At 41.8% G+C, this 16,286-nt stretch overlaps 2 protein-coding genes across 3 annotated transcripts in view; one reads left to right on the top strand and one right to left on the bottom strand.

Moving 5' to 3' along the window:
- LOC118395564 (neurotrophin receptor-interacting factor homolog) overlaps window positions 1-16,286 on the top strand; it is a 238,501-nt gene that overhangs the window by 85,741 nt on the left and 136,474 nt on the right. The gene's annotated exons all lie outside the window — the stretch shown is intronic.
- Window positions 1-16,286, bottom strand: part of LOC118395624 (uncharacterized) — a 180,880-nt gene that overhangs the window by 161,055 nt on the left and 3,539 nt on the right. Inside the window, exons 4-7 of one of the 2 annotated variants that reach the window (XM_035789502.2) lie at window positions 16,116-16,238; window positions 15,687-15,798; window positions 15,344-15,462; window positions 9,358-11,593 (exon numbers count right to left, since the gene is read on the bottom strand). In XM_035789502.2, the coding sequence (XP_035645395.2) occupies window positions 10,667-11,593; window positions 15,344-15,462; window positions 15,687-15,798; window positions 16,116-16,238 (1,281 nt within the window). In that variant the 3' untranslated portion in view covers window positions 9,358-10,666. Of the gene's footprint in view, window positions 1-9,357; window positions 11,594-15,343; window positions 15,463-15,686; window positions 15,799-16,115; window positions 16,239-16,286 lie in introns of those variants that run through there. The other variant, XM_052465141.1, reaches the window with a different exon arrangement.

Raw genomic sequence — 16,286 nt, 5'->3', positions numbered from 1 at the left:
TGACAATCTATTGATCTAGCACATGTGACAAAATGTTTAAAATCAATATTTACTGTTAAAATTGTATTAGGTTACCTAATATACAGTAAACAAGTGTTTTTCCAATCTTGGAGCTGGCACAGTATGGGCATGTTATGCTTTGCCATGTTAATAACAATGGATTATTGCTCTACTAGTGGCACACATCCCCCCCAAAAATCTACCAGCTATTTTTACAGGTTACATTTCTTTTTACATAGGGGTCATCAAAGTTCACTGTAATATAACTACTTTTAAAAAATGTGGGGATAGAGCAAGAAAATTTAGTTAAACACTATTTATAATCTCTCTTTAATGAAATAGAAAAAAACATCAAACTCACTAAGATCTTGCTGTGAAGCTGTGTGTGTCTCTATGTACTGTGTTTTTCTGTCATGACTGGAAACACCTCTTTCTTTAATTATTGAACATTTGCTCAACAGCACCACCATTATGCTACTGCAGCCTCTCTCTACCTGTGATATCAAAGTCATTTTTTATAAGGCGAGAAAATGAAATAAAAGACTTGGTATCACTTAGATTCTGGAAGATTGAATATTCAAACTGTTTGCTTGGAATGATTTGAAGCTATCGTCTCTATCTGTGCATGAGCCTGCATCCGCCTCGGAGTGACAATTTCATGGATCCTGGTTACAGGTCAAGCTATTGTGTTATCCTTATAAAGGTTTTGGAAACTAGAGGTGCTCCTGGGTATAATGTACCCCCCTCCCTTTACTGCAACACAATGTACAGTAAATTATTTTATGCGCAATATATGTGCCCATTATGGAAAAACTATTGGATTTAAGCTGATTAGCCACTGTTTTAGGGCAGCAAAAATGAGCAGTGACGCTGCTGGGGCTATAAACTCTGGGGATTTGAAAAGTACAAGTGCTCCTGAGTAGAAAGGACCCCCCCTTTTACTCGGACACAATGCATAGGAAATTGTGTATGGTGCAATATCTACAGTGCATTCGGGAAGTATTCAGACCCCATTATTTTTTCCTAATTTTGTTACGTTTCAACCTTATACTAAAATTGATTAAAAAAATTAAAATCCTCATCAATCTACAGGCAATACCCCATAATGACAAAGCGAAAACAGGTTTTTAGAAATGTTTGCAAAAAAAACATACCTTATTTACATAAGTATTCAGACCTTTTGCTATGAGACTCGAAATTGTGCTCAGGTGCATCCTGTTTCCATTCATCATCCTTGAGATGTTTTCTATAACTTGATTGGAGTCCACCTGTAGTAAATTCAATTGATTGGACATGATTTGGAAAAGCGCACGCCTGTCTATATAAGGTCCCACAGTTGACAGTACATGTCAGGGCAAAAACCAAACTATGAGGTTGAAGGAATTGTCCGTAGAGCTCCGAGACAGGATTGTTTCGATGCACATATCTGCGGAAGGGTACCAAAATATTTATGCAGCATTGAAGGTCCCCAAGAATACAGTGGCCTCCATCATTCTTAAATGGAAGAAGTTTGCAACCACCAAGACTCCAAGAGCTGGCCAAGCTGAGCAATCGGGTGAGAAGGACTTGGTCAGGGAGGTGACCAAGAACCCGATGTTCACTCTGACAGAGCTCCAGAGTTCCTCTGTGGAGATGGGAGAACCTTCCAGAAGAACATTAATCTCTGCAGCACTCCATCAATCAGGCCGTTATGGTCTAGTGGCCAGACGGAAGCCACTCCTTAGTAAAAGGCACGACAGCCCGCTTGGAATTTGCCAAAAGGCACCCAAAGGACTCTGACAATGAGAAACAAGATTCTCTGGTCTGATAAAACCAAGATTGAACTCTTTGGTCTGAATCCCAAGCCTCATGCCTGGAGGAAACCTGGTGAAGCATGCTGGTGGCACCATCATGCTGTGGGAATGTTTTTCAGTGGCAGGGACTGGGAGACTAGTCAGGATTGAGGGAAAGATGAACGGAGCAAAGGACAGAGATCCTGCTCTAGAGCGTTCAGGTTCACCTTCCAACAGAACAAAGAACCTAAGCATACAGCCAAGACAATGCTTGAGTGGCTTCGAGACAAGTCTCTGAATGTCCTTGAGCTGCCCAGCCAGAGCCCGGACTTGAACACGATCAAACATTTCTGGAGAGACTGTGAAATAGCTGTGCAGCGACGCTCCCCATCCAACCCGACAGAGCTTGAGGATCTCCAGAAAATAATGGTGTTAATACAGGTGTTTCAAGCTTGTTGAGTCATATCCAAGAAAACTCGAGGCTGTAATCGCTGCCAAAGGTGGTTCAACAAAGTACTGAGTAAAAGGTCTGAATACTTAGACAGGTGTGTGCCTTTCCAAATCATGCCCAATCATTTGAATTTATTCTATGTAGGTTGATGAGGAAAACTATTTAATCCATTTTAGAATAAGGCTGTAACGTAACTAAATGTGGAAAAGGGGAAGGTTTCTGAATACTTTCAGAATGCACTGTACACAGGGTACCAGTACCAAGTCGATGTGCAGGGTTACGAGGTAATTGAGGTACTGTAGATATCTACATATAACTAGGAATAAAGTGGCTAGGCAAAAGGATAGATAATAAACAGTAGTAGCAGGGTAAAAACATTTGTGCAAAAAGGGTCAATGCAGATAGTTAAATAGTCCAAAAAACATTTGTGCAAAAAGGGTCAATGCAGATAGTTAAATAGTTACCAAATAGCTACCTGGCCTAACTATTTAGCAGTCTTATGGCTTGCGGGTAAAAGCTATTCAGGGTCCTGTTGGTCCCAGACTTGGTGCAACGATACTGCTTGCTGTGCGGTAGCAGAAAGAACAGTCTGTGACTTGGATGGTTGGAGTCTGACAATTTTTAATGCCTTCCTCTGACAACACCTGGTATAGAGGTCCTGGATGGCTGGGAGCTCGGTTCCAGTGATGTACTGGGCCGTACGCACTAACCTCTGTAGTGCCTTGCGATCGGACACCAAGCAGTTGCCATAACAAGCAGTGATGCAGCCCGTCAAGATGCTCTCAATGGTGTAGCTGTAGAACCTTTTGAGGATCTGAGGGCGAATGACAAATCTTTTAAGCCTCCTGAGAGGGAAGACGTGCTGTCATGCCCTCTTCACGACTGTGTTGGTGTGTGGACCATGACAGATCCTAGGTGGAAACAGAGGAACCTGAAGCTCTCGACCTGCCCCAATACAGCTCCGTTGATGTGAATGGAGGTGTGCTCTGCCCTCCGTTTCCTGTAGTCCACAATCAGCTCTGGTGTCTTGCTGACGTTGAGGAAATCGCTGTCATAACATGGATGCCAAGAGTGTGCAAAGCTGTCATCAAGGAAAAGGATGGTTACTTTGAAGAATCTCAAATATACATTTACATTTACATTTAAGTCATTTAGCAGACGCTCTTATCCAGAGCGACTTACAAATTGGTGCATACACCTTATGACATCCAGTGGAACAGCCACTTACAATAGTGCATCTAAATCTTTTTAGGGGGGGGGGGGTGAGAAGGATTACTTACCCTATCCTAGGTATTCCTTGAAGAGGTGGGGTTTCAGGTGTCTCCGGAAGGTGGTGATTGACTCCGCTGTCCTGGCGTCGTGAGGGAGTTTGTTCCACCATTGGGGGGCCAGAGCAGAGAACAGTTTTGACTGGGCTGAGCGGGAACTGTACTTCCTCAGTGGTAGGGAGGCGAGCAGGCCAGAGGTGGATGAACGCAGTGCCCTTGTTTGGGTGTAGGGCCTGATCAGAGCCTGGAGGTACTGAGGTGCCGTTCCCCTCACAGCTCCGTAGGCAAGCACCATGGTCTTGTAGCGGATGCGAGCTTCAACTGGAAGCCAGTGGAGAGAGCGGAGGAGCGGGGTGACGTGAGAGAACTTGGGAAGGTTGAACACCAGACGGGCTGCGGCGTTCTGGATGAGTTGTAGGGGTTTAATGGCACAGGCAGGGAGCCCAGCCAACAGCGAGTTGCAGTAATCAAGACGGGAGATGACAAGTGCCTGGATTAGGACCTGCGCCGCTTCCTGTGTGAGGCAGGGTCGTACTCAGCGGATGTTGTAGAGCATGAACCTACAGGAACGGGACACCGCCTTGATGTTAGTTGAGAACGACAGGGTATTGTCCAGGATCACGCCAAGGTTCTTAGCGCTCTGGGAGGAGGACACAATGGAGTTGTCAACCGTGATGGCGAGATCATGGAACGGGCAGTCCTTCCCCGGGAGGAAGAGGAGCTCCGTCTTGCTGAGGTTCAGCTTGAGGTGGTGATCCGTCATCCACACTGATATGTCTGCCAGACATGCAGAGATGTCTGGCAGACATGTTTGTTTAACACTTTTTTAGATACTACATGATTTCATATGTGTTATTTCATAGGTTTGATGTCTTTACTATTATTCTACAATGTAGAAAATAGACAGATTTAAAAAAAAATCTGGAATGAGTAGGTGTGTCCAAACTTTTGACTGGTACTGTATATGAAGCACCTTTTTATAGAGGATAGAATTGAGATTGCATTGGATTTTCCTTTCTATTTTGTATATGGACTTGAAGTTTATGTCAATCAATGCCAGGAGGATACGAAACCTGTTGAAGATTAAAGCTTTTTTTGTAAGGACTGCAACTCAGATCTTGTATTCGTTCAAGAAACACATTCATCAGTGGGGGCAGTGACATTTTCTTGGCCCACGGGGCTAATAATTCAGCTGGGGTTGCAATTTTAACACATAATTTCAAAGTTTTTTTTTTTTTTTTTACATGGACAGATTACTTGTGTTGTGTAATGTATATGGATACTGTTCTAGTCCTCCAAATGACTTACTTCTGAGAAAATATCCATCCAGTCAGATTAAAGTTGGTGGGGACTTTAATATGGTTTATTATAAAGAGACTGCTCAAAAAAATAAAGGGAACACTTAAACAACACAATGTAAGTCCAAGTCAATCACACTTCTGTGAAATCAAACTGTCCACTTAGGAAGCAACACTGATTGACAATAAATTTCACATGCTGTTGTGCAAATTGAATAGACAACAGGTGGAAATTATAGGCAATTAGCAAGACACCCCCAATAAAGGAGTGGTTCTGCAGGTGGTGACCACAGACCACTTCTCAGTTCCTATGCTTCCTGGCTGATGTTTTGGTCACTTTTGAATGCTGGCGGTGCTTTCACTCTAGTGGTAGCATGAGACGGAGTCTACAACCCACACAAGTGGCTCAGGTAGTGCAGCTCATCCAGGAGGACGCATCAATGCGAGCTGTGGCAAGAAGGTTTGATGTGTCTGTCAGCGTAGTGTCCAGAGCATGGAGGCGCTACCAGGAGATAGGCCAGTACATCAGGAGACGTGGAGGAGGCCGTAGGAGGGCAACAACCCAGCAGCAGGACCGCTACCTCCACCTTTGTGCAAGGAGGAGCACTGCCAGAGCCCTGCAAAATGACCGACAGCAGGCCACAAATGTGCATGTGTCTGCTCAAACGGTCAGAAACAGACTCCATGAGGGTGGTAATGAGGGCCCGACGTCCACAAGTGGGGGTTGTGCTTACAGCCCAACACCGTGCAGTTTGGCATTTGCCAGGGAACACCAAGATTGGCAAATCTTGGATGAAAGCAGGTTCACACTGAGCACATGACAGACGTGACAGAGTCTGGAGACGCCGTGGAGAACGTTCTGCTGCCTGCAACATCCTCCAGCAAGACCGATTTGGCGGTGGGTCAGTCATGGTGTGGGGTGGCATTTCTTTGGGGGGGCCGCACAGCCCTCCATGTGCTCGCCAGAGGTAGCCTGACTGCCATTAGGTACCGAGATGAGATCCTCAGACCCCTTGTGAGACCATATGCTGGTGCGGTTGGCCCTGGGTTCCTCCTAATGCAAGACAATGCTAGACCTCATGTGGCTGGAGTGTGTCAGCAGTTCCAGCAATTGGAAGGCATGGCCCGCCCGTTCCCCAGACCTGAATCCAATTGAGCACATCTGGGACATCATGTCTCGCTCCATCCACCAATGGTTAGTGAAGAATTCAAATCGGTCTTGCTGTCAAGATTGATCCAGACTGCCCAGGAGTTGGCAGATGCTTTAGTCCAGGTCTGGGAGGAGATCCCGCAGGAGACCATCCACCACCTCCTCAGGAGCATGCCCAAGCGTTGTAGGGAGGTCATACAGGCACGTGGAGGCCACACACACTACTGAGCCTCATTTTGACTCGTTTTAAGGACATTACATCAAAGTTGGATCAGCCTGTAGTGTGGTTTTCCACTTTCATTTTGAGTGTGACTCCAAATCCAAACCTCCATGGGTTGATAAATTTGATTTCCATTGATCCTTTTTGTGTGATTTTGTTGTCAGCACATTCAACCATGTAAAGAAAAAAGTATTTAATAAGAATATTTCATTCATTCAGATCTAGGATGTGTTATTTTAGTGTTCCCTTTATTTTTTTGAGCAGTGTATTAGCCCATAGGCCTAACATTGGTGTGAACAAATTGTGGAATTTCTGCCAAAGCCTGGACTTAATTGACATATGGCGAGTTAAAAACTGTGGAGAGAAACAGTACACATGGAGTAATAGAGATCGTTCACTACAATCAAAAATGTACTTGTGGATGTTAACCTCTAGTCTTGAGCCCAACACTGTCGAGGTAAAAATACTGGCGGCAGTCCTGATTGTTCATAAAGTCATATGGCTGATTAAGAATGTGCAGAATGTGCAGCAATGACGATAAGAAATACTCTGGTGGTTATTGGAAATTTAATAACTAGTTATTGCATGATGATTTAAAAAATTTGATTATGAATCAAATTTCTGTTTACTGGAATTTAGCTACCTCTAATGCAGAATATGGGAAATATTGGGAACTGCTGAAATTTAAAATTTGCTCAGCCTGTATTACTTATGGGAAACAGCTTGCTTTAAGAAGGAAATATAAGGTAGCTGAGCTCTGATATCACAGAGATTGAGCATCTTGATCTTAATGAGAAAGCTAAAAATTAATGATTTACAGAATCAACTAGATATATTATAAGAGGAAAAGGCTAGAGGAGCCTTCATTAATATCCAGAAAACAATGGCTTGAAAAAGGCGAAAATATACTTTTTTAATTTGGGAAAGGGGAGACGGGAACTCAACACACTTCGGAAATTTAAGATTAATGGGGTAACCTCTGAGGAAAGAGAGTTGTTATCAGACTTTACCACTAAGTTTTATGAGAATCTTTACTCCTTAGATAACAGTTTGAGTGAATCTAAGGATCTCCTTCATTCTATAGAGAATGTTAATTCGGTTAGTGAAGAATTCAAATCGGTCTTGCTGTCAAGATTGATCCATTACAGACATTCAACATCAGGTTGCTCAATTAAACAATAACTTCTCCAGGTTGTGATGGATTAACCTCTGAATTTTACAAGACCTCTGAAGAAATAACACAATTTTTACTTGAAACCTTTAAGGAGGCTATAAAAGAATGGAGAACTATCTGTCTCTCTGAAGCAAGGGGATATTACTCTAATAACTAAACCACACAAGGACCTCTTAATTATTGATAATTGGCATCCAATCACACTCCTAAATAACGACTACAAAATGATAGTCTCAATCTTTGTGAAAAGGTTAAAGTGGTGCTTGAATGATCTGATGATTGTCAATCAGGGTTTATGAAAGGGTGCCATATATCTAATAATCTGAGGCTGGTGTTAGAATTGGTTGAGTATTGTGATCTATTGGATGACTTCCCAGGTAATTTTTGTTGTTGATGCTATTAGAACTCTGTATAATGGTGGCAATAGCCGTATCAAACTCTGCCATGGAACATCTTCAAAGTTGAACATTTACAAAGGAATTCGACAAGGTTGTCCAATCTCACCTTTTTAATTTTTGTTCGTCTCTCAAACCTTATGCTCATTAGTTCATCAAAGTCAATTTGAATACATTCCAGGCCAGAGAGATCAAGATATCCCAAATGGCGGATGACACCTCACTATATTTGAAAAATGTGTCACAAGCTAGATTAGCATTGGATATTGTGAAGCAGTTCTCTAAAATCTCAGGTTTGGTATTAAATCTTTCCAAATGCGAGATCTTTGTTCTGAAAGGAGCTTTCAATCCACCGGATTGTAAGATCTCTGAAAAAATATACTGTAACCTACTTTGGTGTAGAGCACCAAAAATCTTAAGGCTGTGAATGATCTTAATTTGAATCCTGTAACTGAATCTATGAAAAATAAATGACCTCATGGTTAGGGAAAGATCTAAGTCTTCAAGAGATGGTGCTTTTATCCAAAGCTGAGGGGCTATCAGGTGCATTCTATCTTTTTTCATCTATTGACATTCCCAAATGCACTTGTTGTACCTTAGATATGCTATTGTACAACTTAATCTGGAAAAACAAGCCAGCTACATAAGATAAAAATAGATGTTATCACCAACTGGGTTTGTAACGGCGGTCTAAATGTCTTTGACATCATTCTCTTTAATCATATATAAAAAGTAAACTGGGTTAAAAGGTACTTAAAAAATCCTCATAGTTTCTGGAATATTATACCTCATTTTGTTTTTCAGAAGCTCGGATGGCTTAATTTTTTACTACAAAGTCCCTATATTGTGGGTAAACTTCCAATGAAATTGCCGGCTTTTCACAAGCAGGTTTTAATGTGCTGGTCTTTGCTGTATAAACACAACTTTTCACCTCATAAATGTTATATATGGAATAATGGTTCAATATTACATAGAAACAAAATGTTATTTTACAGTAACTGGTTCTCGAAAAACTTTGTCCAGCCAATTAGTAACAATTAGTGGCAGTCTATTTACGTGGAGAGAATTTATGGGAAGATACAACTTCAAGGTTTCAAGCAAGGAATATGACACTGTTATAAATGCTATACCTAGTGGGATAAAATCTTTACTTCAGAATAATGCATATTTTGAAACATCTATTGTAAGCGATATCCAGGTGAATGGCACAAGTTCACTAGATAAGAAATTCAACAATCGTTTATTAAGGGATATGTTCTACAGGAAATCTATTCCATCTCACTATATTTTGTTGGGCTTCATCGTTTGATGTAAACTGGCACCGTGCTTGGCTCACTCCACACAAATTTATGGTGACCAATAAAGTAAAGGCGATCTCCTTTAAGATTATCCATAGATTCTACCTGTGTAATAGCTTGATTTCTAAATATATACCTAATGTTACCAGTGAATGCAGTTTCTGTGAACAATAAACTGAATATATTGAACACTTTTTCAGTAATTGTTTACATAGTGAGGTGTTCTGGACTGATGTAGAACTATACCTTGGCAACAAAATGCATACAACCATTGAAATATCTAAGTTTGACATGTATTTTACTAGACTGATTCCACAATTGAATGTCAGTATGTCATAAATCTCTATTTTATTTAGAATATTTTTCATACAAATTCAACGTTTATAAAGAAAAATCTGATTTGGAAAAATATTTAGAATCATTCAAACGTATGCCAAACAAAATGTCAATGTATTCGGTACATGTTTGTATTTGATTTGATATAATGTGGATTTGTATTATTATTTATTTGTGTAATCCCTCTGGCTGTTCTGTTTTTTTTGTATGTTACTGTTTAATAATTTAAAAAAATTAAACTTCATATTTATAAAAAAAACCTAAAATAAATAAATAACCTAATACTTCACTATTCCACCACTTTGGCCCCATCTGATACTATACCAAGCCGGCTGCCTGGGAGGATGGGACACTACACACCGTGTCAATCATCTGCAGTAAAAACACGTAAAGTTCTTCTCTGCAGCTGTCACAAAATATATTTTCTGTGATTTAGATCCCATTTCAATGAACGCTAAGAAGCCAAGCTAACTGAAGCACACGTTATTCCTATCACTCTCTATGGATTCTTTATTAACTTCGGCCTACTCATAGGGAACCTATGAGGATCCCTCGCCCTGGATCTTCCTCTACTACTCTCTTCACTATAATAATAATAATATATGCCATTTAGCAGACGCTTTTATCCAAAGCGACTTACTGTCATGTGTGCATACATTCTACGTATGGGTGGTCCCGGGGATCGAACCCACTACCCTGGCGTTACAAGCGCCATGCTCTACCAACTGAGCTACAGAAGGACTACCTTAGTATACGACACCTTCTGTACTACACCAACTCTGGCAACCTCAACCTGCCATTCTCTCATTGGACACTTCTGAACTCCAGCAACATGGCTACCCCTACAGTTAATACACACAGCGATTCCGTTTACACTGAAGAAGAGGGTATTTTTTGGTTGGCGTCATCGCTCAAAGGGTGTGGTTAAACAAAAAAGGTATGCACACTGTTCTTTGAAATACGGTACTGCTTAGTACATCTCACATCAAATCTCCTATGATCAGTATATTTCAAGCTAAGAGCAGACTTGTTTAGAAAGAACAGCATGTTAGCAAGAATAGAGTAGAAAACAATAGAACGACTTTATCCCATCTACATCACCTCAGTAAGGTAAATATTCAACTGTCCTTGTTCTAGTCTAGGTTTACTTTCTCTCTAAAAACAGGTATTTACACAGTTAACAAAGGGTTGAGGGGTATGTGATTAATTAACCTCTTGCCCCAAAACACTTCACACGATAATTATATTACGTCAACTAAAAAATGGTTCCCAGATATGCCCTGTGGACATCTCAAGCCACAATGCTACAATTTCTTCCCATTGTGGACACTCCTATGTCTGATAAGGTTACTCAGGAAGGCGAAGCTCTTGTAACACAGTTTGCACTTGAAGGGCCTCTCCTTGGTGTGAACGGTCTGGTGCCTCTTCACATAGTTTGCCTCAGTGAAACGCTTCCCACATGTGGGGCATGCGTGCGGCTTGTCTGCATCCGACCTAACACTTGGCCTCCCACGTTGTGAGCCAATAACACCAGAGGTAGAAGCAGGAGCCACCACCGTCAGGTGGTTAGTCTTTGAGCTCCCTCCTTGACCTCTAGCCATTGTTTGGGTGTTGTTGGGATTGTGTTCTGTATTATAGGCTAGGTACCTCTTGGGGTGAACGCCCATCCTGACCGTGTCTGTATTGGTGGGGTAAACCTGAGGTAACTGAGGAAGGCTAGACCCAGGTCGAGACCTTCTATGAGCCCAGTCACCAGGCATTAGATGAGACCCTGAAGGAGAAGACAGACTTGCTGATAGACTACCACCAGATGGGACTCCCACTACTCTCTCTGAAGGCTGAAGCCCAGGGTGACCTGCTCTGTTCATAATGGATACTGTGGTGTTTGTATCATAGGAACAGGAGGGTCTATCTCTATCAGCCCCAGGCCCTGCTCCATCCCTGCACTGAGAATGTGAAGAGAAGGGTCTGGGCTGCAGACTGGAGCCTCCGTCTCTCTGATGACGACCAGGACTGAGGTGGTTCAGTCCATCTGTCCACTGGTTGTGTTCTATGTGGTGGTGGAGTCTTTGTCCCTCGTGTTTCGGTCCTAGTTCCGAATCGGGAAGAAAGCGTGATGGCTCCTGATCCAGGGTTCTGATCCAGGGCCAGGGTTTGTGACCAGCTGCCTCAGAGGTCCAGTCTCTCCCACCAGCAACACCGGATATCAGCAGATCATCATGGACTGCAGACTGTAAACACATATTGAACAGAAGAACATATAAAGGATTCTAGAAGAAACTCTTCGCTATACAAACAGAAACATGATATTATTAAATGTTAACCACAGTCAAGCCCATTTCTAACACTGTGATTCAAGTACCTAACAATATGGAGCCATTGGAGTTTATCATAAAAAATGTCCATATGTGTTCATGCAAGAATTAAGTATAATGTTTTGGTTTGACTGGGATAAGGGAAACTCAGTCCCTGCAATGATACAAAAATAACAAAGTCAGTCAGCACAGAGTTGATTTTGTATTTCATTTCAACAAAATAGTCATACACTCACATAACTTTGAAGTACAGTACTTTTAATGCGCAAAGTGATGTGACAAGTAGAATAACTTTTCTCACTATGGTAACACTTGACTTTTTTGTAAATCTGGTACCCCCGCTTTAAAAAAATGAATTTTAGAATACTTTTGAAAAGGTTCACCATTGCGCACACAGCTACAGTACTTCATGTCAAGTAAACATGAATTAAGGAACTCTCCTTACCTCACTATAAAATCTAAAAGGGACCTAGTTGTCACTTTTCATCAGTGAAGCATTTTTACAGACACCATAACTTCAACCATCACCATATAATCGATCTGCCTCATCACACTCATTCTTTCCTCAGTTCACCTCATCTAGTTCCCCACTACATCCGAAACCAACAGAATTAACTATAAATACTCAAGTAGCTCCTCTCTGAGAACCTCTTCCTGCAGTGCGTACAGGCGAATGGCCTCTCTCCCGTCTGCATCTTTAGGCTCATCTTCAGCTGGTACTGGTGGGAGAACCTCTTCTCACACTGGGGGCAGCTGTAGGGTTTCACACCTGTGTGGACCCTCTGGTGCCTTTTCAGCTTGGACGAGTGAGAGTAACTTGCCTGATACAGGTGGCAACCAAACAGATTCTCCCCCATGTGCATCCTTTGGTGGACCTCCACTTGTTGGGGGAAACTGAAGGCTTTCCCACACAACGAACATAGGAAGTGCTTCTCTTTGCCACCGGATCTACTGATAGCGTTACTACTACTGTAATTTGTTAATAGGCTTGTGTAGCCATTTAGTGTTGAGGCACTGGCGGCAGGGTAGCCTAGTGGTTAGAGCGTTGGACTAGTAACCGAAAGGTTGCAAGTTCGAGCCCCCGAGCTGACAAGGTACAAAATCTGTCGTTCTGCCCCTGAACAGGCAGTTAACCCACTGTTCCTAGGCCGTCATTGAAAATAAGAATTTGTTCTTAACTGACTTGCCTGGTTAAATAAAGGTAAAATAAATAAATAAAATTGTCTGATGTCTGGTTTAACATAAGGAGAGTGTGAGGAGGACGAAGGTCAGGGTCCATGTTCCAGTTGATAGATCCTATATAAAGGCAGGCTGAAGGCAGCACCTGTTAGGGCAGTGGTCACCAACCGGTCGATTGACAAACATTTCTGTAAAAAATAATAATAATCTAAAGCCTTGCGTTCCTATTTATTTTTATTTGTCTCGCACTGTTGGCAGTAGGTGTAACTGATTCAGCTGTGTTCCCATTGTACCTTCAGACACATTAAATAGTTCAAACTGCCTTCCTGGCAGGCCCGTAGAGCAAATCAAGTCCACTATAGGCCTACCTCCAGCCAATTGGACAGCTCAGATTATGGTGTCTGCAGTAATGTATAAAGCTTAAATGAAAGCTACAGCAAAGTTGATGCTGTGAGACTTTAAAATGTTTAAAATTGTGACTAGAGAGAGACTGTCAACGAATAGCAAAGAGGTGCTGTTTTTATGAGTGAGCTCATGTTTAACTTCTTACTCAGCACTGTCAACACTTTGTATTCAACATGTTTATCAGCAATAAAATGCACATTCTTCCTACTTCCACTGGCACTACAACCAGCACTGTAGTTGTAATGAATGAGTAGGAAAGTGTATTGATAGGCTTGCTTTGTTGTTATTATTAGCGGCTTGTTTTTTTTCATATATTGAAGAATATTTCACTTTCTCTGTTCATCGGAGTAACAACATGTGCATGAGGCAGACATAATGTGGTGCGACTCCAGACCTTTTTGGTCAGTGACAGCAGCGGAAAGAGAGAGTGGAGGGACATTGAGAGGCCTATCTGCCGCTCTCTCCCTCAGCTGAGACTGACCATCAGATGCAGGCACCCTCAGCCCAGTAAAATAAAAATGAATTATTTAAATATACGCTCACTCAGCTATGCCTCACAAGTAATACAACAACTGATCATATGGCCTATCTCAGATTTTGAAATATAAGTTTTACAAATTGTCCAAACAACAATGCATTGGCATGGAAAGTCAAGCAAAGCCAACAGGGCCTATAGCCTACTGCACAAAACTCATTGCTACAGTACTATTTTTAATAGGTCCATGTTGTATAAGCTTGCATTTTGACTCAGAAAGTGATCTTTACTCAGAAAAGGTTAGTGACCACTGTGTTAGGGGGTTAACCTGAGGCGCCATCAGTCTCTCTGAGTCACAACTATAGGAGCAGCGCTAGCAGCGACTGTTCTCTCCCGCAACATATGGACACCTCCCTGTCCCGGATCGAATCTACACCTTGCCCTGGTCTCAGCCAGTCTATTGTCATGGAGACCAAGTTCGGATGTTGTTTTGTGATCAACTGTCTGTTTCTGGTTAACCTCTCTAGGGTATGTGGGACGCTAGCATCCAGTGAGATTGCAGAGCGCCAAATTTAAATACAGAAATACTCATTATAAAATTTCAGAAAAGATAAAACTATTTTACATAGGTTTAAAGATTAACTTCTTGTGAGTCCAACCACAGTGTCAGATTTCCAAAATGCTTTACGGAGAAAGCATACCTTACAATTATTTGAGAACATAGCCCAGCAGACAAATCATTACAAACAGTAACCAGCCAAGTAGAAGAGTTACACAAGTCAGAAATAGAGATAAAATGAATCACTTACCTTTGATGATCTTCATAAGGTTGCACTCAGAAGACATTCATTTATTCAATAAATGTTCCTTTTGTTCGATAAAGTCTCTCTTTATATCCGAAAACCTCTGTTTTGTTCGCATGTTTTTTTCAGTAATCCACAGGCTCAAATGCAGTCACAACAGGCAGACAAAAAAATCCAAATTGTATCCGTAAAGTTCATAGAAACATGTCAAACGATGTTTATATTCAATCCTCAGGTTGTTTTTAGCCTAAATAACCGGACATATTTCTAATATTTCAACCGGACAATAACGTTGTCAATATAAAAGGTAAACAAGAAAGGCACTCTCTCGGTTGCTCGCTCGCATGAAAAAGCTCTGTGACACGGCACTCATTCAGACTGCTCTTACTCCCTCATTTTTCAGAATACAAGCCTGAAACAATTTCTAAAGACTGTTGACATCTAGTTAAAGGCATAGGAACTGCAATTTGAGTCATAAGTCAATGGATACTGTAATGGCATTGAATAGAAAACTACAACAACAATAAAAATCCTACTTCCTGAATGGATTTTTCTCAGGTTTTCGCCTGCCAAATCAGTTATGTTATACTCACAGCCATTATTTTAACAGTTTTGGAAACTTTATAGAGTTTTTTTCTATCCAGATCTACTAATTATATGCATATTCTATCTTCTGGGCCTGAGTAGAAGGCAGTTTAATTTGGGCATGCTTTTCATCCAAAATTCCAAATGAGGCCCTACCCTAGAGAAGTTAACAGTGTTGTTCCCCAGCCCAGAATTGAGGACGCTGTTCCATCCACTGACCTCCACTATGTCACCTCTGGTCCTGGCCTGCTTAGTGATGTTGTCCCCTGGGCCTTTGGCTGCACCGGTCTGGGAATCCAAGACGGCCGCCCAATCTCTGTTAGCCTCCAGCCAACCACCTGTAGGAAGAGGTTAGAAAATAGACTAAAAACATGGCAGAGAACTCTACATATGGAGTGTTTTTGTCAATTACCTGGTCAAGTTCATACATAATGTGTATGTAAACATAAGTTTCATTTCATGAATGAATGAAGAAAATTAAGACAAAAAAAATTGTCAGGGACATTCATTTTCTTATTGAAGATCTATTACTGTATGTAGGCTATATGTATTTCTCCCTTACCTTGCTCCCCCATCTTTATTCCACTCAGCAGATCAATGCTCTCTGGTCTGTCTTCTATTGTCTCCTCTTTGATCAGCAGCAGATCAGGCTTCCCATCTTCCATGTCTACTGACTGTAAGAGAAACAGAGTGAGAGGATGTTGGATCAAGAAATCTGATATGAGCACCGTGCTATGGAGCATCTTCTGATTGGGCAATGAGGGATTGCTATGAGTAAGACATTGTCCCACACTTAAGACAAAATGTATCAAGACCTGGGCCCGTATCCACAAAGTCTCAGATCGACGATCAGGTCCCCACCTGTCTTCATATTCTTATTCATTAAGAGTATGCAGACAAAATTTATCCTAGATCGCACTCCTACTCTGAGACACTATGGATATGAGCCCTGACCTAATACCATGCAGACAATAGTTTACAGTGGGCTCACCTCAGTGATACTGTGTGTGGTCCTGTGTTGCTCAGCTGGGTCCTCTGTGGGTTCAGGAGGTGGTGTAGTCTGGTTGTCCTCCATGACCATGGTTCCCTCAGGGTTCCCCAGATCCTCCTCCTCCTGGAAAAGACAGGTGATACAGATTACACAGACATACACTCCCTCCCT

Source organism: Oncorhynchus keta, chromosome 16 (assembly GCF_023373465.1).
Source record: "Oncorhynchus keta strain PuntledgeMale-10-30-2019 chromosome 16, Oket_V2, whole genome shotgun sequence".
NCBI classification, from domain to species: domain Eukaryota; kingdom Metazoa; phylum Chordata; class Actinopteri; order Salmoniformes; family Salmonidae; genus Oncorhynchus; species Oncorhynchus keta.
This window is presented reverse-complemented; position numbering and strand designations above follow the sequence as displayed.